At 44.5% G+C, this 22,025-nt stretch overlaps 1 protein-coding gene and 2 pseudogenes across 6 annotated transcripts in view; all 3 read left to right on the forward strand.

Moving 5' to 3' along the window:
* Positions 1 to 1,804: 1,804 nt before the first annotated feature.
* Positions 1,805 to 22,025, forward strand: part of BIN2 (bridging integrator 2) — a 34,401-nt gene continuing 14,180 nt past the window's right edge. For 3 of the 4 annotated variants that reach the window (XM_079937676.1, XM_079937677.1, XM_079937679.1), the window contains exons 1-5: positions 2,329 to 2,943; positions 9,916 to 9,996; positions 20,662 to 20,716; positions 21,013 to 21,107; positions 21,698 to 21,793. In XM_079937676.1, coding sequence (XP_079793802.1) covers positions 2,863 to 2,943; positions 9,916 to 9,996; positions 20,662 to 20,716; positions 21,013 to 21,107; positions 21,698 to 21,793 — 408 coding nt within the window. In that variant the 5' untranslated portion in view covers positions 2,329 to 2,862. Of the gene's footprint in view, positions 1,904 to 2,328; positions 2,944 to 9,915; positions 9,997 to 20,661; positions 20,717 to 21,012; positions 21,108 to 21,697; positions 21,794 to 22,025 lie in introns of those variants that run through there. The other variant, XM_079937678.1, reaches the window with a different exon arrangement.
* LOC307193900 (protein DBF4 homolog A-like) lies at positions 10,472 to 11,441 on the forward strand (annotated as a pseudogene). Its single transcript has one exon. The product of its transcript is annotated as a protein DBF4 homolog A-like (transcript).
* On the forward strand, positions 11,441 to 12,522 carry LOC307193901 (protein DBF4 homolog A-like; annotated as a pseudogene). The gene has a single exon. The product of its transcript is annotated as a protein DBF4 homolog A-like (transcript).

Consider the following 22,025-nt stretch of genomic DNA (forward strand, 5'->3'; position numbering starts at 1 on the left):
CACATAACATTATAAACATCTGATTAACAACCTACCTCAACTTCCAGACATTAAGCATCTTGAAGTCAGGGATCACATTTTATTTATTTATTTGCGGTACGCGGGCTTCTCACTGTTGTGGCCTCCCCCGTTGCAGAGCACAGGCTCCGGACGCGCAGGCTCAGCGGCCATGGCTCACGGGCCCAGCCGCTCCGCGGCATGTGGGATCTTCCCAGACCAGGGCATGAACCCGTGACCCCTGCATTGGCAGGCACACTCCCAACCACTGCGCCACCAGGAAAGCCCAGGGATCACATTTTTAAAATTTATTCTTGGCTTCCCCAACACTCAGCAATGCCTGTCACATGGTTGACCCTGAGTGCAATATGCCTTTTTGGGGGAATGACCTGAAAAACAATAGCAGAGAAGGCCCTTCAATTTTGTCTCAGACCTCCAGCTTCCCTCGCCAGTCCTTAGGAAGTGTATTTTGTCCCTCTTCCTTTCTTTCGGGGCATTTTACTTGTACTATAAAATCCTTGAGTGAGCAGCTCCTCCAAACCCAGAGTCCTAATTCCCAGCTATCCCCTCAAACATGTCAGGGAGTTACTTTCTTTTCTTTTCTTTCTTTTTTTTTTTTTAAAATGTGGTCCTCTCTGCATTAGAAATTAAGTTGAGTTTTATTTTAATTAATTAATTTATTTATTTTTGGCTGCTTTGGGTCTTCGTTGCTGCGTGCAGGCTTTCTCTAGTTGCAGCGAGCAGGGGCTACTCTTCGTTGCGGCGCGCAGGCTTCTCATTGCAGTGGCTTCTCTTGTTGTGGCGTGTGGGCTTCAGTAGTTGTGGCATGGGCTCAGTGGTTGTGGCGTATGGGCTTACTTGCTCCGCGGCACGTGGGATCTTCCCGGATCAGGGCTCGAACCCGTCCCCTGCGTTGGCAGTGGGATTCTTAACCACTGTGCCACCAGGGAAGTCCCAGGGAGTAACTCATTTGGAGACCTACTACCTAGAGAAGAAACTGTTATAATCTGAGCAGTCCCATCCCAAGTTACACAATTGATATCCTCTCTCCATCTAGTACACTGTACTAGTTCCTCCAGCTAGAAAAATCTGCTCCCCACCCCCAGCACAGGCTTCCATACCTTCATCCTCAGCCTTTTTTCAATAAAGGTCCTCTCCTTTCCTAAGCATCCTTGTTTCTACTTCTAGCTCAGTTGTTCCTCCCTTTCAGGTCCAGATGTGGAGTTCTGTCCCCTTTGCTCAGCCTACCCCTACCAGATCTAGGTTTAGAGCTGCGAGTGAAAGAATGTTGCCTGCCGTATCAGTAAACAAAGGATGTTGCAGCCATCAAGCCATCACACTACAGCACCCCCTCCCCCAGTGGTGAGCCCTGAGGGAACTCAGGATAGAAACAGGATGCTGACCATCAAGCCATCAGCCACTGAAGCCACCCCAGCCCCAACAGTTTACCCTGAGGAGACCCAGGATGAGAAAACACAGGGTACTGGCCCCAGATAGCTGAGGTGCATATCAAAGGAGTGATTTCAGTGAGCCCAGACTCTTGCATCTTCCCACAAATAGAAAAGTGCCAAATTCCTTAACTTGAGATATCTGGTTTTCTTTAATTAACCAAAATCTTTTGATGTTCTGACAACCTGGTCTTTGTTGCAAGAACTCCTATATACCCTGGCTCCTCCCTTACCTCTTCCCGGCAGTCTCTCAGAGCTACTTGAGAGACCGTGTCCCACGCTTAAGTCCTCGGTTTTGTCCGCCAAATAAAACGTAATTCTCAACTTTTAGATTGTGCTTTTTTTTTTTTTTTTTTCAGTTGACAGCGCCAACCTCCTCTCTGGTAGAGGGTTTCCATCTTTAAAAACTGCACCCCGGAGTAAGAAACTTTACTTGGTGACCCAGTACACACACCCATGTAAGTCAAACCCGTTTTCCCATACAACATTCTTTTTATTTATTTATTTATTTTTGGCTGTGTTGGGTCTTCATTGCTGCGCTCAGGCTTTCTCTAGAGCATTGAGCGGGGTCTACTCTTCCTTGCGGTGCATGGGCTTCTCATTGCGGTGCCTTCTCTTGCTGTGGCGCACGGGCTTCAGTAGTTGTGGCACATGGGGCTCAGTAGTTGTGGCTCACCAGCTCTAGAGAGCAGGCTTAGTAGTTGTGGCGCACGGGTTTAGTTGCTCCGCAGCATGTGGGATCTTCCCGGTCCAGGGCTCAAACACGGGCTCGAACCCGTGTCCCCTGCTTTGGCAGGCGGACTCTCAACCACTGCGCCACCAGAGAAGTCCCTAATACAACCCTCTTGCTGAGTGGAAATCGCAGTATTTTCTACCCCCTTGTTTCAGTTATCCCCCCCCCACACACACACTGCCGCTAATCGGTTACAGCTAATTTGGCTCTCGGGGAACACTGAGTCTTGGCGCACGTTTGCAAACTCTTCAACGGGGCTGGTGTTCCTCTACCTCAGGGCCGGAGGGTTTGGAGCGCCGCCTGAGGGCAGGCCCGCCTTTCCCGCCTCCTGGGAACAGGCGCAGGCCCAGCCCCCGCCTGAGCCCCACAGGTGCCCCATTGGCCCCTCCCCGGGCCGCACCCGGGAGCCGGACGGGCTTCGGGGTAGGGCCCCGGGGCGCCACCGGCTGGGCCTCGAGTGGGCCTTGCAAGGGTCTCCGTGAGGGCCGGGCGCCCTGGGCCTCAGGCAGCCTCGGGCAGCCCAGGGTGAGCCCGAGGCGGCGGCGGCGGGGCGGGGTGTGCGTCGCGAGGCCCGCCCGCCCGACCGGATGCGAGGCATGCCGGGAACCTTGCTTCCTCTTCAGGGGCCCAGAGAAAACCACAGGGCTCCGGGCCAGGGTCTGCTGCCCCTGGGGAGCTGGCAGGATGGCCGAGGGCAGGGCGAGCGGCGCCGCCGGCCTCTTCGCCAAGCAGGTGCAGAAGAAGTTCAGCAGAGCCCAGGAGAAGGTAGGCAGCCGGGAGCCGAGGCCGAGGCTCCACGGGGCGACCAGGGCGTGCAGGGCGCTCGGGGCCGGGAGGCTGGGCCGCCCTCAGGGGTATCCGATTGACCTCGGGAAACTTGAGCGGGGACTGGGTTTCCATTGAAACAGGCAGATTTGAGAGAAAGCAGAGCCTTGCCTGGTCTTGGGCAGGGATGGGGGAAGCTGGGAGACGCTTCCCACGGCCTCTCTCAGGAACCTTAAACAACGCCCAAGCTGACCCAGAAAAGGGGAAAGAAAGGAACTAACGTTGGTGACTGCTGTGTAGCAAATTTTGGCCTCGCAACCCAGCGAAGGTGGTATTTTTTACAGATGATGAAATTGAAGGTTCAAAGAGGGTCATTTCCCAGAGTCATAAGACAGTACTGACCAGCTGGCCTGCCAGCGAGCATCACCCGTTAGCTGGGACCGGGAGGCCAGGAGGACTAGAGGAATTCTGCCCAATTCGCTCTGTACCTGACCCGGCCTGGCCGCGGGGTGTTGCTTAAGCTGATGCAAGCAGAAGCCCGTATCTGCTTCCTGGGCCTCGCTTTGGCGTTGGAGAGTACCCTGTTCAGGGTGGGGAAAGAGCACTTCTTTTTGCATTGTATCCTCGGGTAGCGGTGGGTGGCCCTGCTCCATCTAGGTAGGCTGTCTGTACGTCCGTCTATAACCTGCCCACCTACAGAGACGGTGTGGACGCTGCTCCACACACTTCAGTGGCATTACTGTTTCTACCCGTTCAGAGTATTTTCTTTGCTTCTAGCCTGAACCCCTGCTCTCCACCCACCAACACTCTGGTAGGTGAGATGGTATGGGTAAATGAATAGGCTAGAAGAAAAACCAGAGGGAGAGAGCGATAAGGACCTGGGAGAGAATTTTGGTTTTCTAAGACTTTGTGGTCTTAGAAGCATTTGAATGAACACCATATGCTTAAGAATTTAAATATTTGTATCATCTTCCAAAAGCGGAGCACTAGCTTGAGTGCTGGGAAGGATTAAAGGCAGCCAGCTCTCCCAAGTGGGATTATCAACAGAGAATTGATGGAATATAGATGTAGTGCCTATGTTTAAGAGGCTCACAGTGGAAGGGTAGGGGGAATGTGTGTGTTTTTTCCCCCGGTCTTTGTCTGAGGAAGCTGGGGTCATGTGAAAGAGCAGAGGAAAAGGAAAAGATTTTTGTGTGGCTAGACTTTGTTACTTTACCCTAACTTCACCTTGATCATGGTTTCAGTCTCTCCAAAGGCTGTCTAGTTACAAATCTGATAGTGATCAGAGCCTGTGGGAAGGTGTAGTTAGAAGTGGTTTGTGGAGGAAAAGGAGGTACTAGAGAAGAGAAGGCCAGCTACTCTATGGGTTGGAAAAACAAAAAGAAATCGCCGAAGACCGAAAACTCGTGGATAATAGTTATGTTTAAAAGACACAGCAATTGATTTTACCTCACGCTTTCACCTGTCCTCATCTAGCCTATCAACACTACGCCCTTGCTTTAAGATTTCTTTCCTTTTTTAGCATGGGCTCCGAAGCCTCAGGTAAATAACATCCCTGCTCTGAGCTTCAGATTCTGCCTCTGTAAAATGAGAATTGATGTTCAGTGATTTGGAAACTCAGTTTGGTGAGGACACCAAAGTGAGAAGGGGAGAGGGCGCCTCAAACCTCAGAGTCAAGTATTTCCCAAAAAGAGAACCAGCTGCCCAGGTACACCCTGTTCTTTCTTCCTAGTCTGAACCCTGAGAAGGCAGAGAGAGGAGCAAACTCAAATCTGCCCTGAGGAACTCCCAGGTTGTTGCAGAAAACAAAGAGATACTCTGAACCCAGACTTAGACACAAAGGCAGACATTGAACTTCGAGCTGTACCGCTGGCACCCTAGGGGTAGTGGATGTTGCCTGGATAGAATGGGAATGGCCTAGGTTTGGGAGAAAGAGCTCAGCTCAGCCTGCCAGAGTTTTTGAGTCTTGGGAAGTTATTGAAGGCAAGATAAAGAGGGAGAATGTTATCGTCAAAAGAAAGGACTCACTGGGACACTGCAGTTTTACTATAGGCAGTTGACTGTAACCATCTGAGTAATATGTAACAACGAATGTGTCAAATATCAAGTGCCTGCTATGGACAAAGCACAGGAATATAAGAAGGATGTGATATCTCCCTTTATGGAGCCCACATTCTTGTGATATGATCTCACTTCATCTTTTCAACTCTTTAAGCATGCTATTAGTATCCCCACTTTAGAAATGAGGAAATGAGTCTCAAAAGAGATTGGCAAGTGGCAGAATTATCACTGAAACTCAGGTGTCCTGCCTTAGGATCCCAATCGCAGGCTGCTCTCTTTACAAGTTTCCTGAAAAACCACTCTAACATCTGTGTCTCCCCACTTCCTCCTGTGCCTGCCCACTTCCTGCTGATCTCGAAGGAGCAAACCTAGGAGTGAAGGTCTGGGGACTGTTAAACACAATGGAGATGAAGCATTCTTGTTTTATTTTCCAGTTCCTACTCAGACTCAACAGGAGTCTGGCTTTATTGTGTTTTTACAGTATGATACATCTTCACGTTTCAAACTAATACTTTCACCATCTGTTTGTGATTTCTCTGTGGCAGACTTCTCAGATCTCCCCCAAGAAAGGCATTCATTGTTTACCACTCCTTTGTTGGTCTTTTCATCTGTTGACTTTTACTCAGCTTGTATCCCAGAGGGTTCAATCAGCAATATTTACAGAAAAACTCCTCTGTCCGAGATACTGGGCTGGACCCCGGGAGGGAATTTAGAGATAAGCAAGAGGCATTCTTGCCTGCTAGAAGCTTACAGTCTAGTTGGGGTTTTCTTTGTTGTTGTTTGTTTGTTTAAAGTAAAATAAGTGACCTGAGAGATCTGCTTGTCTGTGGGAAATTGAGAGGGCAGAAGAATTGAGAATAGAGGAAGGTTTTGTAGTGAAGGCTGAATTTGAGATAGGAATTATGGCTGATTAGTAGTTCCTCAGGCAAGTGGTGAGAGAGCAGTCCAGCTGGGGAATGCCAGCATGAGCAAGGCGTGGAATCTGGAAATCCTTTTAGGCGGAATAGGGAAAAATGCAGCTGAGCTGGAGCTCAGGGAGTGGTGGGAGAAAAGGCTGGAAAATATATTAGGGCCATATTAAGGAGAGCCTACTTTAGAATATATCTTGAAAATAAGGGTTTTTTACATAACTACAGTATTATCACATCTAAGAAAAAATTTTCTAACAAAATTCCATAATGTCTAATATCCAACCCCTCTTCAAATTACTCCAATTGACAGAATTAACTAAAATATAAAACATGTCTGCAGTGATTTCTTTTTTAAGCTCTATACTTCCACCCCAACCTACACAAAAATTAAAATAGGTCAATGAACACTGGAATATTCTTCACCTGTTTCACCAAGTGTTAACATTTTGCCACATTTACTTTCTCTCTTGTCCCTGCTCTTTCTCTTTAAATAATCTGTATTCTAACTTCTCATCTGCTAGGCCAGGCAAACTGGGGTGAAATTCTCAGTGCAGGACTTTAAGGATTGGCATTATATGAGCTTTCATTAGTAAATAATCCAAAGGTAGAATTATTAAGTCTTTCAACAGACATCTGTAGAGCATCCCTACATCCTCCTTCCTCAAGGAACTCTAGTTGAGGAGGAACATCTACAACATAGTGTAGGTGCCCTGACACATGGCCCTCTTGCTTAAGGCAACAAATACTTTGGGCCCAGGGCATTGGGTTATGTTTTCAGGGTGATCATACTCATCTTTTCAGTTTCAGAGTTGAAGGTGGGAGTGTTCCCTCAACACACACACTCCCACACCCTCCAAGCCTTTTTGCCTTGAGCCTTTTGGGGTTTGGGGATATTGGTCTGCTCCAGGGTGTGCCACATTGACTCTAGACTGAATTGACACCTCTCTCCTTTCAGCACCCCTCCCCGCACCCCCAGCAGAAGAACCAAGCCCCAGTCAAAGGAAGGGAGGGGTGGCAGGAAGGAAGTGAGAGCTGCCATTACCACTAAACAAGGTGGTGTTGCAACTTTCTGGTAGAGGACAGTGTTTGGTTGGGGGCAGAGGGTGGAGCCTGGGAAGATGAGTGACTCTGCACACCCAGGGCCGGCTGTCAAGTGAGGTGGAGTAGAGAGACACAGACAAACACATATGGCTAAACTGAAAAGGAAATAAAGACAGGTATTTATAGGGAAGGGAGTGGAACTAGACACAATGATAATATTTGTATTAAGTGCTCACCATAGGGCAGCACTGTGAAAGCAATTTATGTGTATAATATCATTTAATTCTCCCAACAACTCCAGGAGATATTATTATCTTAGTGGGGGAAAGGGAGTTCTGTAAACTGAGGCTCTAGAGTTGAAGTGATTTGCCCAAAGGCTTATAGCCAGTAAGTGGAAAAGCCATATATCTGTCTCACTCCAGCAACCTTGAGCTTAACCACCATAGAGAGAGCTCCAGAAGTGAGAGATGTTAGCTCCAGGATTAAGAATGGAGACACCTTAGTCAGAGTCTACATAGAGCCGGTCTCACGCCCAAGACGTGGGCGCTCTTCCATAAGATTCAGAGTCCTTCGCAATGAGACTCCAATCTCCCTTTCTAGTTTCCTTACCCATCACTCCCCATAACACACCCTAAACCAGTCATGCTGAACCATCTCATGAAACTGCCATGAATTTGCATACTCCTGTGACTTTGCTGATGTTATCTTTGCCTGAAATCCTCTTTCTATCCTCACCCTTTTTACTTTATTTCAGTCTAGCAAAATCTTTTTTTTTTAATATTTATTTATTTATTTGGTTGCACCAGCTCTTAGTTGCAGCAGACGGGCTCCTTGGTTGCGGCTTGCCTGCTCCTTAGTTGCAGCATTGCAGGCCCCTTAGTTGTGGCACACAGGTTCCTTAGTTGTGGCATGCAAACTCTTAGTTGCGGCATGCATGTGGGATCTAGTTCCCTGAACAGGGATCAAACCCTGGCCCCCTGCATTGGGAGCGCAGTCTTATCCACTGCACCACCGGGTAAGTCCCTAGCAAAATCTTAATTCAAGGCCCAGTCCATTGGTTCCCTCCTGTATCAGTCTCACTCTCCTTCCTGTTGTAAGTATTAAGTATCTATTTGCTGGATACTGAGAAATACAGATAAGGCAAGTGCCCAATCCTCAAGGAGCTCACAGTTTAGAAGGAGACATAGATAAATGCAAATAATAAAATAGTAATAGGGGAATTCTCTGGTGGTCCAGTGGTTAGGACTCAGCGCTTTCACTGTTGGGGCCCGAGTTCAGTCCCTGGTTGGGGAACTAAAATACACAGCAAGCAGTGCAACATGGCCAAAAGAAACAAAAAAACAAAAACCAGTAACAAAAGTGTATACAGGTACAGAAGTTGTAACTGCTTAGGAGGGAGCCATTTAGCTTGATTAATGGGATAAAGTAGATGTGATTAAGTGTCACAAAGGATATAGAGTATGAATTAGGTCTTTTTAGATAGTTGGCTACGGTGAGGAAGAGCATTCTGGAAAGAGGGCATTGGGTTATGGGTTTATTTAATATAATACTCTCCCCCATGCTGAAAACCACTGTAAATAACAGCATCTACAGCAAGCAACAGTATGGCTTATTAGAAAACTAAAGAAGTGTGAGAGAGAGAGACTGGTAGGAAGAAGGAATGCTGAGAGCTGAGGCTCAATGAAGGGTCAGATCATTGAGACCCATATGTATGCTAGAGTTAGAACTATAACTTGTAGATACTTTTTTTTGGCTGCGTTGAGTCTTCGTTGCTACGCATGGGCTTTCCCTAGTTGCGGCGAGCGGGGGCTACTCTTCATCGCAGCGTGCAGGATTCTCATTGCGGTGGCTTCTCTTGTTGCGGAGCATGGGCTCTAGGGCGCGCGGGCTTTAGTTGCTCTGCGACATGTGGGATCTTCCCGGACCAGGGATCAAACCCGTGTCCCCTGCGTTGGCAGGTGGATTCTTAACCCCTGTGCCACCAGGGAAGTCCCATATTGGGCATTTAATAAAAATCTGCTGAGCAGATGAATGGAGAATCATCAGAAGGCTTTAAGCAGCAGCATGATAGACCAGGCCAGGTGGAAAACAGTGAAGGCCTGGACTAAAGCTGTGGCAGTGAGACGGGAAATCATGGGATGGTTTCCAGATGGTGAGGGATTCCATGAAGGAAGTGAGAGAAGTAGTTGAGGGCAGCTCCTGATTCTGACTTGGGTCTGGGGGATGGTGGTGCCTCCTTCCAAAATGGGGTTACAGATACAAGAGTCAGGGTCTTCCTTGTTAGAAGTGAGTGTCCCCTATGAGAACAGGAGCTGTGCCTTTCTCATTTCCATGTCCTTTGCATGAGCACTCAGATCAGTATGATGGTTGGCTCTCCCGGTCCCAGGGGAGAGGAGATCAATATGGACAGCCCTCACTTCTAGCTGAGTTTCAAATGCATTATATCAGGGCTTCTCAAAGTTTTCCACAAGGGCCTTCAGAAGAAGAGAGTCTCCTGCTCGCCTCTCTGACCTCATCTATCTAAAGGAATCTGCTGCTATGGCTGGAAGAGGGTCTCTCAAGTAAAAAAATGTCTTCAAGCCTCATGTTTTATCTTTAAAAGCCATGCACATTTTACATTCTTCTAATTAATTCTTGTTTTAATATAATACTCTCCCCCATGCCGAAAACCACTGTAAATAACAATTTCATTCCAGGAACATATACCTTATTTATTCTGGTCTTTATATATACCCCCTAGTACACTGCTGCATATCCCCAGGAGTACCCCAATTTGAGAAGAACCATAAAACATGATTGATTTTTCAGCAACATGCTATATTTCTAATTCTGTTGGGCTGATATGAGTACCTCCCTTAAGTTGCACCTGAGACTCTGAGAGAAGCCAGGGTCAAATGAGGCCAACAGTTAAGAGAGACTTGAGTATAACAGTGTGGACCTCTCTGATTTATATCCCCAGGTACTGCAGAAGTTGGGGAAAACTGTGGAAACCAAAGATGAACGGTTTGAACAAAATGCCAATAACTTCTACCAACAACAGGTAATCTGGAGGGTGGGAAAGGGAAGCTTGGAGGAAGAAAGAAGATATGAGGGCCGATTGGCAGAAGAACAGCAGGTTCTGCAAATCAGCAAGCATCCCTAGTAACCCATCCTCCCCCCAGGAGTAAGGGCCACAAGGTGACCTGCTGCTTATCCTTCTCCTGGGAACCACAGAAAATTACCTTTCCTGTTCCTGCTCACTCTGGGTTTAGGGGGACAGACAAGTGTTCTTCTTTTCTCTTGGTGGTTCCCCCAGGGTACAGTGACATCACCAGGTCCTTAGACAAAATCAAAACAAGTCCCTGTCACCTTAGTTTCTGGCTTACTGTCTTCCCTAGGCTGCCTCTCTCCCACCCTAAGGGTCTTCTCATCTCAGTGGCCCCATGTTTTGTTGCCTCTTTGTCCACTGCATCTACCTCACCAAAGCCATTTATTCTAAAACAATATCTCCATCTTTTACCTGTCATTCTCACCCAAACCTCCTGTTCTCACTGTTCCTTCTGTCTTCACTGGACGTTATGGGTAATTTTATGTAGAAAACTTACTTTAAGAAGTGGATAACAGGTCACTGCAGCCAACTCTGAAAATTCTATAGTACACATGCAATTGGAACAAGAAAAAATATATAACTCATATATAGTAACATTAAAAAAAAAAGAAGTGGACAACAGTTGGTGGCCTGCAAAAGGGGAGAGGCAGCTGGCCAGTCAGCGGGCCTTGGAGAGCCGTGTTTCCAGAGCTGCTGGACGTGACACCCTCTCCAGACCCAGCATGTGAATGCCAGGTGGCTGCCATGAACTACGGAGCCATGAGGATCTACAGCAAAGGACATTTCCAGGGTGGAGTTCATGTCAAAAATGAAAAAAATAGCCATCTTTAAACTCTGAAAACTGATAACAAACCAGAAAGATCCAAAAGTAAGCCACTTTGGGGAAAAGTATTTTACATTGACTTACCTTCTGTCACTGTATCTGAAAAACTGCCAAAGGACATTAAGGATCTGGGACGGCGAGTTCAAGAATTTCTCAATAAAGATATCAGTTATCTTATTTCAAATAAAAAGGACAAATTTCTCGTGTACCAAGCCCTGAATTTGCGTATAGTGCAGAAACCACTTCACCTTATTCTAGCCATGATGGAAGTTCATTTGAGTCTCCAGATTCAGTGTGTTTGATCAGAGGAAAATTAGTGGTCGAAAAAGCTAGAAATGACCATGATTTTTTTCCTTCAAATAGTATATTATCAAATGCCTTGTCATGGGGAGTAAAAATTCTTCAATTGATGACATTAGATGCTACATTGAATAAAAGAAAGTATTTACTCAAGAAATCAAGCACTTCTGTAAACGATGTGGGGAAAAGAATAGGTATTGGTCCACAAAAAGCAAGAACAAGTAGACTCAAAAAGCCTTTTGTAAAGGTAGAAGATATGAGCCACATATTCTAAGTGAGCAACACAGAAACTTTGCACAGAGTAATCACTATCAAGTTGTTGATGGTATTGTATCTAAGTTAGTTTTTGATTTTGTGGAATATGAAAGGGACATGCCTGAAAGAATAAAATACAGTATTAGATCCATTTCTCCTATTACTGCAACTGTCCTGAAAAAGGCTGAATATAAAGAAAAGCTAGAATCGCAACATACATCTCAGACTTCAGGGAAAATAACGTACAAGTGATTGAGCAGAGTTTCCTGTATAAAGAAACCCAGGAACCCGAACAAAATGTGTTTATTTCAGAACATATTCCCTACTTTTCCAGTGAATTGAGAGGGCTTGATGAGACAACATCTAATAAATGTTCCATTTTAAATCCAGCCGAAAATGACATAAAAGAAAATTTTACACATCTACCTCCACATAAAAATGAGCAGGAATGCATTCCTGACATTTCTGAACAGAAATTAATTATACATGAAAATGACTTAGAAGTAAGGGTAGATCACTATCCATGTCGGCCACAGACATGTATATACATTTCTAATTTCAATATGGATAAGAGCATCTCAACCAAAACGAAAGTCAGATGCTGTGCATTTCCCAGCACAGGATCTGAAGGAAAAGGACCTTCATTCAGTATTTGGTCATGATTCTAGTCTGTTAGCAATAAACAGTTTACAGGAACATCTAACAATTCAGGCAAAGACTCCATTCCAGAGTCCTTCTAGGAACCTAGTGAATGTGACATCAAGAATACAGGTAGTTTACCTTCTGGTAAAATCCACTGGAGAATGAAAATATTATAAGGAAGAAAAATAAAATCTGGAACCAAATGTGGAGTTTGATAAGAAGAGAACTGAACTTCTTACTACGCAAGAAGAAAACAATCTGTAGTTCACCACTACAATCTCTACTGAACTTATTTCAGACTAGTGAAGTCAGAATTTTTAGATTTCACAGGCTATGCTGAAAACAGTGGTATATGTGATACTTTAGATACTTGGGAAGAGGGAAATTCAAATAATCTGTTGTCAATGTTTTTCTCTTCCCTTTCAACCTGTATATTTACTGGCTTTTGACTTAAAATAAATAGCTTTCAGAAGTGATGAAGATCATATTCTTGAAATTTTTAAAATTTGTATAAAAATTCTTATTTTTTTTTTTGCCAAGTTTGTTTACAGAACCAAATGTAAATATTAACAATAAAGGTGATGTTTGCATTTTTCTGCAGAATTCATTACCTGTTACAGAAAAATTATAGAATAAACTTGTGGCTCATTTTTTAAAAAGGGGGGCAAAGAAGTGGATTACAGAGGTTTAGGATATTGACTTTCCACCTCTGTGTGCCAGGCATCCCATTTATCTCATTTAATTCTGACATGAGTCCTGGAAATTGGATCCCCTCTTTATAACAGAAGGGAGTTAGTTATTAACTTAAATGAATATCCAGTTGCAACGCAACTCTGACACTAAATACCCAGAGTTAGTTCAAATTCCACAGGTTGAGGGCATAGTCCGCCACTAGACTACCTCACTTCAGACACCGTCTGTAAACCTCCAAAGTTCCCAGGCCACCTGCGCTTTTGACAAACTGGCTACAAATGTGGGGGTTCCTACAGACCACTCATCTTCCATAATTCACTAGAATGACTCTCAGAACTCAGCAAAGTGCTCTACTTAATCACAGTCTTATTATAAAGGGTACAAATCAGGACGAGCCAAGTGAAGAGACACGCAAGGGGAGGTCTGGGAGGATCCCAACCATGAAGCTTCTGTGTTCTCAAGACACGTCACCTTCCCAGCACGTTGATGTAGGATTACCAATCAGGGAAGCTCACCTGAACTTCAGGTGTCTAGAGTTTTTATTGTGATTTCATTACATAGTGAATCATTCATAGGCCGTGTGATTGAACTTAATCTCTAACTTCCCTCCTTTCTGGAGGTCATACTGATACCACCTGTATGAAAGCCCCAACCCTCTAATCACTTCGTTCACCTTTCCCACCTGACCAGCCACCATTCCTGAGTCATTTGTTTAGCATAGACACAGGTATGATCTGAGAGGCCCACCATGAATAACAAAATGCCAAGGATTTATAAGTTACTTCTCAGAAACCAGGGCCAAAGACCAGTCAGATTCTTTACGGTATGATGTAAGAATTATATGGAAAATAATTCTTTAAAATTATATTAGGGACTTCCCTGGTGGTGCAGTGGTTAAGAATCCACCTGCTGATGTGGGGGACATGGGTTCGAACCCTGGTCCGGGAAGATCCCACATGCTGCGGAGCAGCTAAGCCCATGTGCCACAACCACCGAGGCTGCTTTCTAGAGCCCGCGAGCCACAACTACTGAGCCCATGTGCCACAGCAACTGAGCCCGCATGCTGCAACTGCTGAAGCCTGTGCGCCTAGGGTCCATGTTTTGCAATAAGAGAAGACACTGCATTGAGAAGCCCGTGCATGCAACAAAGAGTACCCCCTGCTCGCCACAACTAGAGAAAGCCCGTGTGCAGCAACGAAGACCCAATGCAGCCAAAAAATAAATAAATTTATTTTTAAAAAATTATATTAAAAGGATATTAGCTATAATCTAATTCAGTAGTTGACTGTATCAGGATCATTTGAGAAATAATGCAACATCTCTGGTAGTAGGGCTTGGGAATCTATATCTTAAACTTGTTTTAATGGAAGATTTCAAATGTGTATACTAAGATAGAAAAACCTGTATAATGAATCCACAGGTACCCATTACCCAACTTCAATAATGTATCAACTCTTGGGAATCTTGTTTCATCTATGTCTCTACCCACTTTCCCCATCCTTGATCATTATGAAGCAGATTCTAGGTATCATTTTATCTATAAAAATTTCATTATCAGTCTCTAAAGATAAGGACTTAAACTATAACCACAAAATCATTATCACACCTAAAAATATTTTTCTATGAAACATTTAATCATTACAACAAATCAGAAGGTATATCAAGAGGGAATTCCCTGGTGATCTAGTGGTTAGGATGCTGTGCTCTCACAGCCCAGGGCCTGGGTTCAGTCCCTGGTTGGGGAACTAAAATCCCACAAGCCGCATGGCCAAAAACAAAAAAAAGTATATCAAGAAAAAAGTGAATTAAAAATAATGATTTCACACCTCCCATGCTACAACTACTGTTGTTTTTTTATGCTTACAATTACTTTGCTATGTATGTGTATGATCTCTAAATATATCCACAACAAATAAATAGGTTTACAAGTGAGACTGTTCCATTCTTATGGTTTTGTAGCTTGACTTTTTTTTTTTTTTTTTTTGGTGGTACGTGGGCCTCTCACTGTTGTGGCCTCTCCCGTTGTGGAGCACAGGCTCCGCGGCCATGGCTCACGGGCCCAGCCGCTCCGTGGCGTGTGGGATCTTCCCAGACCGGGGCACGAACCTGTGTCCCCTGCATCGGCAGGCAGACTCTCAACTTCTGCGCCACCAGGGAAGGCCTGTAACTTGACGTTTTTACTTAATTTAATACAAATATCTTTTCAGATATTTCAGATTAACTATCCAGCTAAAACATAAATTTTAGTAATATCTTAAAAATCAGCAATAATTTTTTAATATCATAAAATATTCAGTGTTCACACTCCTCTAATTGTGTCATTTTTTTAACAATTTGTTTAAATCAGCAATTTGTTGCCATGTTTAATAAATCTCTTCATCTGTAGGTTTCTAATCCCTCCTTTTTGCAGTTTATTTATTGATGTTACTGGGCTGTTTTCCTGCAGTTTCCTGCAGTCTCTAAATTTTGCTGGTTGCATCTCCATGGTATTGTTTAACATGTTACTCTGTCTCGTATTTTCTGTAAATTAACAGATTTAGAGGCTTGATGAGATTCAGATTTTTGTTTTTGCTTGTTTTGGAGGCAAGAATACTTGTTATTATAGGTATTATAGTCTTCCATCTGGAGGCACATAATATCTGGTCATCTCCTTTTTTGTGTGGTATTAACCATAGGTGATCATTAACCAGAGAATCTGTGTTTTACATTAAGCTTTCTATGTTTATTATGTAGCAGCTAGTCTGAGAACAGCATTTGGCAGCAACCGCTGATCTAGTCTAACTCCATCAAAGGGAAATAGGATCTGATTGAGAGGGAAGTAATATAATCAAGGTAATATACCATAAGAGTTGCAGAGCTAGGATTCTAACTTAAACCCTGTGCTTTTTCCCCTCTACCTCACAAGGAGGCCACCCTGGGCCTCTTCACAACTCCAGTTACTGTTCTACTTCCAACTCCAGGATAGGAATCAGTAAGTTGACACCTGCTTTGAAAGGTTTCTGACGCTTGGCCCATTCTGTCCCTCAGTCCTTTCTCTACCTTATAGGATAGACCTACAACGGCAGATGTGTGGGTAGAAAGGGTAGGAGATGAAGGAAGGGCCATCAAGAAGAGGGGGCTTCCCTGGTGGCGCAGTGGTTGAGAGTCCGCCTGCCGATGCAGGGGACGCGGGTTCGTGCCCCGGTCCAGGAAGATCCCACATGCCGTGGAGCGGCTGGGCCCGTGAGCCGTGGCCGCTGGGCCTGCGCGTCCGGAGCCTGTGCTCCGCGGTGGGAGAGGCCACAGCAGTGGGAGGCCCGTGTACCGCAAAAAAAAAAAAAAAAAAAAAAAAAAAAGAATCCGCCTGCCAATGCAGGGGACATGGGTTCGAGCCCTGGTCCGGGAAGATCCCTCATGCCGTGGAGCCACTAAGCCTGTGCTCCACAACTACTGAACCTGCGCTCTAGAGCCCACAGGCCACAACTACTGAGCCCGTGTGCCGCAACTACTGGAGCCCACGTCCCTCAACAAGAGAAGCCACCTCAATGAGAAGCCCGCACTCACCGCAACTGGAGAAAAGCCTGCGCACAGCAGCAAAGACCCAACGCAGCCAAAAATAAAAATTTAAAAAAAAACAAGAAGGAGAATAAGAGGATTAGATGGGACAACCCCCTCAGAATTCCCTATGTGAGCCTACCAACTAAACACCACTTGGGCAGGGAAATAATTTGAGAAATGAAATGGAGTTAGGCTAGGAATAAGGAAAAACTTTTCTCCTGAGAAAATGATACACATAGTAACTGGTGTTTGAACATGCTTGGGAAGTTTATTTAACAGACATTTTATAAGTACCTGCTGTACGCCAGGCACTGTGCTAGATGCCGGGACTTCAACTTGAATAAGACAACATGCCTGTTCTCAAGGCTCTCACAGTTTAAGGAGAAAGACAGCAGAAAAAGTCAGGTCTGAAGCTGGACCTAGGTGTCTGAGATGAACAGGAGGAAAAAGGACAAGGTCAAGGAAATTGAAAGTGAAGAATTCCAGAAGTTGGACCAGTTGGTCATGTGCCCTACCTTTCACCTGCAACCAGTTTGTAGGTAAACTTTTTTTTTTCAATTTATTTATTTTTGGCTGCATTGGGTCTTCCTTTCTGCACACGGGTTTTCTCTAGTCGTGGCGAGTGGGGGCTACTCTTCGTTGCGGTGTGCGGGCTTCTCACTGCGGTGGCTTCTCTTGTGGAGCTCTAGGTGTGTGGGCTCTAGGTGCGTGGGCTTCAGTAGTTGTGGCACACGGGTTCAGTAGTTGTGGCTTGCGGGCTCTCGAGCACAGGCTCAGTAGTTGTGGCGCACGGGCTTAGTTGCTCCGCGGCATGTGGGGTCTTCCTGGATCAGGGATCGAACGCATGTCCCCTGCATTGGCAGGCGGATTCTTTTTTTTTTTTTTTTTTTTTTTTTTTTGGCAGGCGGATTCTTAACCACTGTGCCACCAGGTAGCACCTGTAGGTAAACTTTTTATTAATAAATAAATAACACTTCCAAACATCCCAGTCAGATTTCAAGGCCTTGACACTTGCCTAGGTTCTTAATCAAATTTCCATAAGTAATTTTTCTTTGAGGGCTCTGCTTGCTTCCCCCTTTCCCTTTCCTCAAAACACATATTGGGTTGATTTTTCCATAACATCTTACGGAAAAACCCGAGCAAACTTTTTGGCCAATGGGAAAGAATTATTTTCGTAAAGCAACACTTTAATCTCTTATTTCTGGTAGTGACAGCTGCTTCCAGTTCATTGCCTTTAAAATCACATCTAACACTCGAGCTTCATCTTTCCCTTCTGGACCTCGATTAGATCAAGAACTGTCAGCACTTGCTCAGGGTTGGTCATGCCCTTATTTTGCTGAGTGTTTGGGATTCTGAGTCCATTTTTCTCTAGCAAGTTGGGAACCCCAGGACAGGCACTTCTTCTCCATCCTCAGAACCCCAGTCTCTTAGGAGGTAGCTCTGCTACCTGAGTGCTTAGGACACACTTCCAGAGTGAGTGATTCATTAACTGAGGGCTGGGACTTTGTATCAGTATAAGGGATGGGGAGGACTAACACAGACTCCTTATGGTACTGCCAAGAATTTTGCAAGGACTTAGAGAGCAGAAGTGATAAAATCGTAACATTTAGAGCTAGAATTAACATTTAGAGCTAGTCTTACTTGGTATTTACAGATGAGGGAATTAAAGCCAGAAAAGTGGAATCACTTGCTAGTTGGTAGTAGAAACAAGTTTTTGACTCCCAGACCAGTGGAAAGCTAAGACTGTGAGAGTCACATCTGTCAGGAGAGAAGAAAGATGCTGGGATTATTCAGCCTGGAGACATTTCAGGTCAAAGGAATAAAATGACACAGGTGCTATCCCACCACCCCACCCTCTACTACCACTACCACCACCACCATCTCTCTCTCTCTCTCTCTCTCTCTCTCTCTCTCTCTCTCCCTCTCTCCCTCTCTCCCTCTCTCCCTCTCTCCCTCTCTCCCTCTCTCCCTCTCTCCCCTCTCTTCTCTCTCTCTCCCTCCTCTCAAAGGAAACAGTAGGAGCAGAAAAGAAGAACTTTGACCAAAAGACTTGATTCTAAAACACGGACTGTGGTATAAATAGTACCCTTAGTTTTGAACAGTGTACATACAACCTGTACCACCATACGTGGTAGCCTTGATCACTGATCTGATTTTTCAGGCCATATAATATCTAGTGGGATAAAAAAATTAAGAATTTCATTTGTAGAAATTATGCAAGATTGGGCTTCCCTGGTGGCGCAGTGGTTGAGAGTCTGCCTGCTGATGTAGGGGACTCGGGTTCGTGCCCCGGCCCGGGAAGATCCCACATGCTGCGGAGCAGCTGGGCCCGTGCGCTGAGCCTGCGTGTCCGGAGCCTGTGCTCCGCAACGGGAGAGGAGAGGCCACAACAGTGAGAGGCCTGCGTACTGCAAAAAAAAAAAAAAAAGAAAAAGAAATTATGCAAGATCGTTTAACAGCTTTTGTTATTCAAACATGTATTTTGGAGACCAAATCTTCATGGTGAAGTAAAAAGTTGGATCCATGTTGTTTTCTTTCAAGAAAGAAGTTAAAATCCTTGTTAACTTTTATAATCCCCAAAACTCTTTCAAACCATGGTTATCACATTTTCAAAACTCTCAGTTATACCTACCTACCATATCCATGTTTAAAAGCTGTTATGTCCATTTAACATGTTAGACTGTTTAACCTTTTTTGTGAATGAAAAGCAAAGAGGAAGTGAGACATCTTTCCTGGTGAATGCTAAGTGTTTCTGAATTTTGTTAACTGACTGAATCTGTCTCTATCATGCTGTTGAAAGCACTTTCTCAAGGTCACCAGTGACCTCCAATTACCAAGTTCAGTGATTTACTGATTCTTCATGCATTCTAACCTCTCTGAAGTATCTGGTCCTTCTTCAGTCATCAGAGGATGCTGTCTTGATCCTCATTTGCTATAACACACCTTATGATCCCAGTTCTTCTCCTACCCCTTTGACAGCGCCTTAGATTCCCTTGAGACTGTGTCTTCGTGTCCCTTAAGCCCTGGCATTCAGCCTCTTGAAAAGGACTTTTAACCTGACATATGGTCAAGAGTTTGGACTGGCTCAGAGGTGAGCTGTGGAGGCAAGAAGATGGATAAAATAATTAATCCAGTTTCCTTTGTTTACTTGACCAAGTAGACCTGGGTTTTCTGCTGCTAAAATTAAATAATAATGATTTTTCCCTCAAAGAATTGCACAGATTAAAAAATTAAGTTATTAGAATTTTCAGCTTTTCTCTCATAAATTTTTTATACTTTTGGTATGCTCAATAGCCTACCTATAATGAGCATAAGCAAATAAAACAAGTTCACAAGTATTTTTATCATGTACTGCAAAATGGATCTTAGCTCAAATCATCTGAACTGAGGATCACTGGCCCTGTACGATACCCTTGATGTGGGCTGCACCTTTCAGTCCAGTCTCACGCTCCTGTAGTCAAGCTCCAATGTCAACAGCCTGGCCTCAAAATTCCTTCTCACCCAACTGGAAACTAGAGTTCACATAGAGGAGAGAGACCAGAATGGGAATGTGCTTTAGACAACACCGTGAGGAACAATTGAGGAAGCCTCTGAAAAAGAGGACTCGGTGCAAGCCATGTGAAAGACATCTTCAAACCTGTGTGCAAGAGAAATTAGCCTGCTCCAAATACAGAAGGCCAACCTAAGACCAGTGGGCAGAAGTTCTAATAGAGCTATTAAAAAATGAAGTGCAAACTAATAGAACATTGTAGATCAAGTATACTCTGATAAAAGTTAATTAAAAAAAAAAAACCTATACATTGGTCAAAATCTTCCTAGAGATGACACAATTTAGTTTCATGATGGTGAACCTAAATTTTCCTAAGACCTGCCTATAATTAGGCCTGGTAAAGAGTGTTATTGATTAAAACATATAATACAGGAAAAATAAAAAAATGAAGTGCATGGGAGAAGAGGAATGGCCTGTGTGAGGCTGCAGAGAAGAAGAGGGCCTGGTGTCTATAGAAAATGGTAGCAGTTTTTCTACCCAGAGAGGAAGGTGTAAGTCAAAGGATCACGTATATAGTGTCACATAGGACTCAAGTTCCAACAGAGGAACTATAGGTTCTAGTTCACTGGAAGGGAGAACAAACAGAGGAAAGAAGACATGCCAGTGCAATGGGAGCAATTTCCCAACTTAAAATTTGCCCCAAAGGAGATAACCAACGACTTCTTGGTAAAGAGAGTAGAGGCTAATATATAAGAATTGCAAATGTTTGAAGAAATTCCAGGATTGATTTCGCTTTTAACCTACTTTTCAGCTTTGACTTCTGGAGCATCTTTCCAAATATATCTCTTTAGTCATCAAAGGCATTTCTCCCTTTCAGGCGGAAGGCCACAAGCTATACAAGGACCTGAAGAACTTCCTCAGTGCAGTCAAAGGTGGGTATCAGGGAGCACAGGGGGATCCAGAGGGCGTTTATGCAGCTACTAAGAGGTCTGGGGGATGGGGGAAAAAAACAACCGTACTCAGGCTTTTCATCACTTGCCTGTGCCTGACTGCTGGATATTTGTGGGCCGAGGAAGAGTAACTTTTCCTATCCCAGCCCCATCCAGCTTCTCTGACTGATAACCCAAACCTTTTGAGTTTGTCCTTTTGGATTGGAACCACTGACTTGTCTGTCACCCATATGATTATACAAACTACTTGATGGTAGGACTGAGTTCTCTCCTTTCAGTGATGCATGAAAGTTCAAAGAGAGTGTCAGAAACCCTGCAGGAGATCTACAGCAGCAAGTGGGATGGTCATGAGGAGCTGAAGGCCATCGTAGCGGTAAGAGTATTCTGGGCTTTACAGCTCTTCAACACTCACTCTACCCTCATCTCAACCTCACCCCAGCTTGTCTGTCCAAGCAAATAGGAAAACAAAGAGCCAGTTCACACTGTTCATTTGTATAGCTGTGATCACAGGTGGTAGGAAAAAGCTGTAACAGGAAAATATTATATGAAGTTAAAAACAAGTTTTCCGTAATCTGTGGATTCCTCTGTTTTTTACCCTCTTCCTCTCTTTAAAAACTTAGGAAGTTTTACCCACACAAAACCAATGGGTTGTTTTTGAAAACCAATTTCATGCAGTTATTTGCTCCCAAACTTCCCTATCCTTCAAGCTCTAGAGTCCAAGACTCTCGACCATCGGTTCCTGTTCTTAATCCCTTGAATGCATGTCCAGTCTCTTATACAGCAGTTCCTTGGGGAAGGGCTGTTTCTTCATCTGACTCTTCCCCAGAATCCGAAATGATATTCTAAAAATATCAGTGCTCCAAAAAGGAAGTTTGTTGCAGGAAGAATTTGGGTATTTCCCTGGAATGCAGTTGCTGTTGAGAAGTGGAGCCCTCACCTCTCCCCTCTGCCTCTATCCCACAGAATAATGATCTCCTTTGGGAAGACTATGAAGAGAAACTAGCTGACCAGGCTTTGAGGACCATGGAAAACTATGTAGCCCAATTCAGCGAGATTAAGGTAATGGATTTACAGAATCAAGGATGGGTTATGGGTGGCCCATATAAGTTAGAAAACATGTTGGGTTAAAAGTATAAGCAGAGTTAGACCCCATGGCTAGGAATGAAGTTGGATAGGTTAGGAAAAAGATTGAAAGTTGAGGGTTAGACAAGAGGTTAGGGAGGAGGGTCAGAGGTAGTGTGAAGGTTACATTTAGACTTAGATTTCAGTGAACTAGATTTGGGCTGGCTTT

Source organism: Stenella coeruleoalba (assembly GCF_951394435.1).
Source record: "Stenella coeruleoalba genome assembly, chromosome: 11".
Lineage (NCBI taxonomy): Eukaryota > Metazoa > Chordata > Mammalia > Artiodactyla > Delphinidae > Stenella > Stenella coeruleoalba.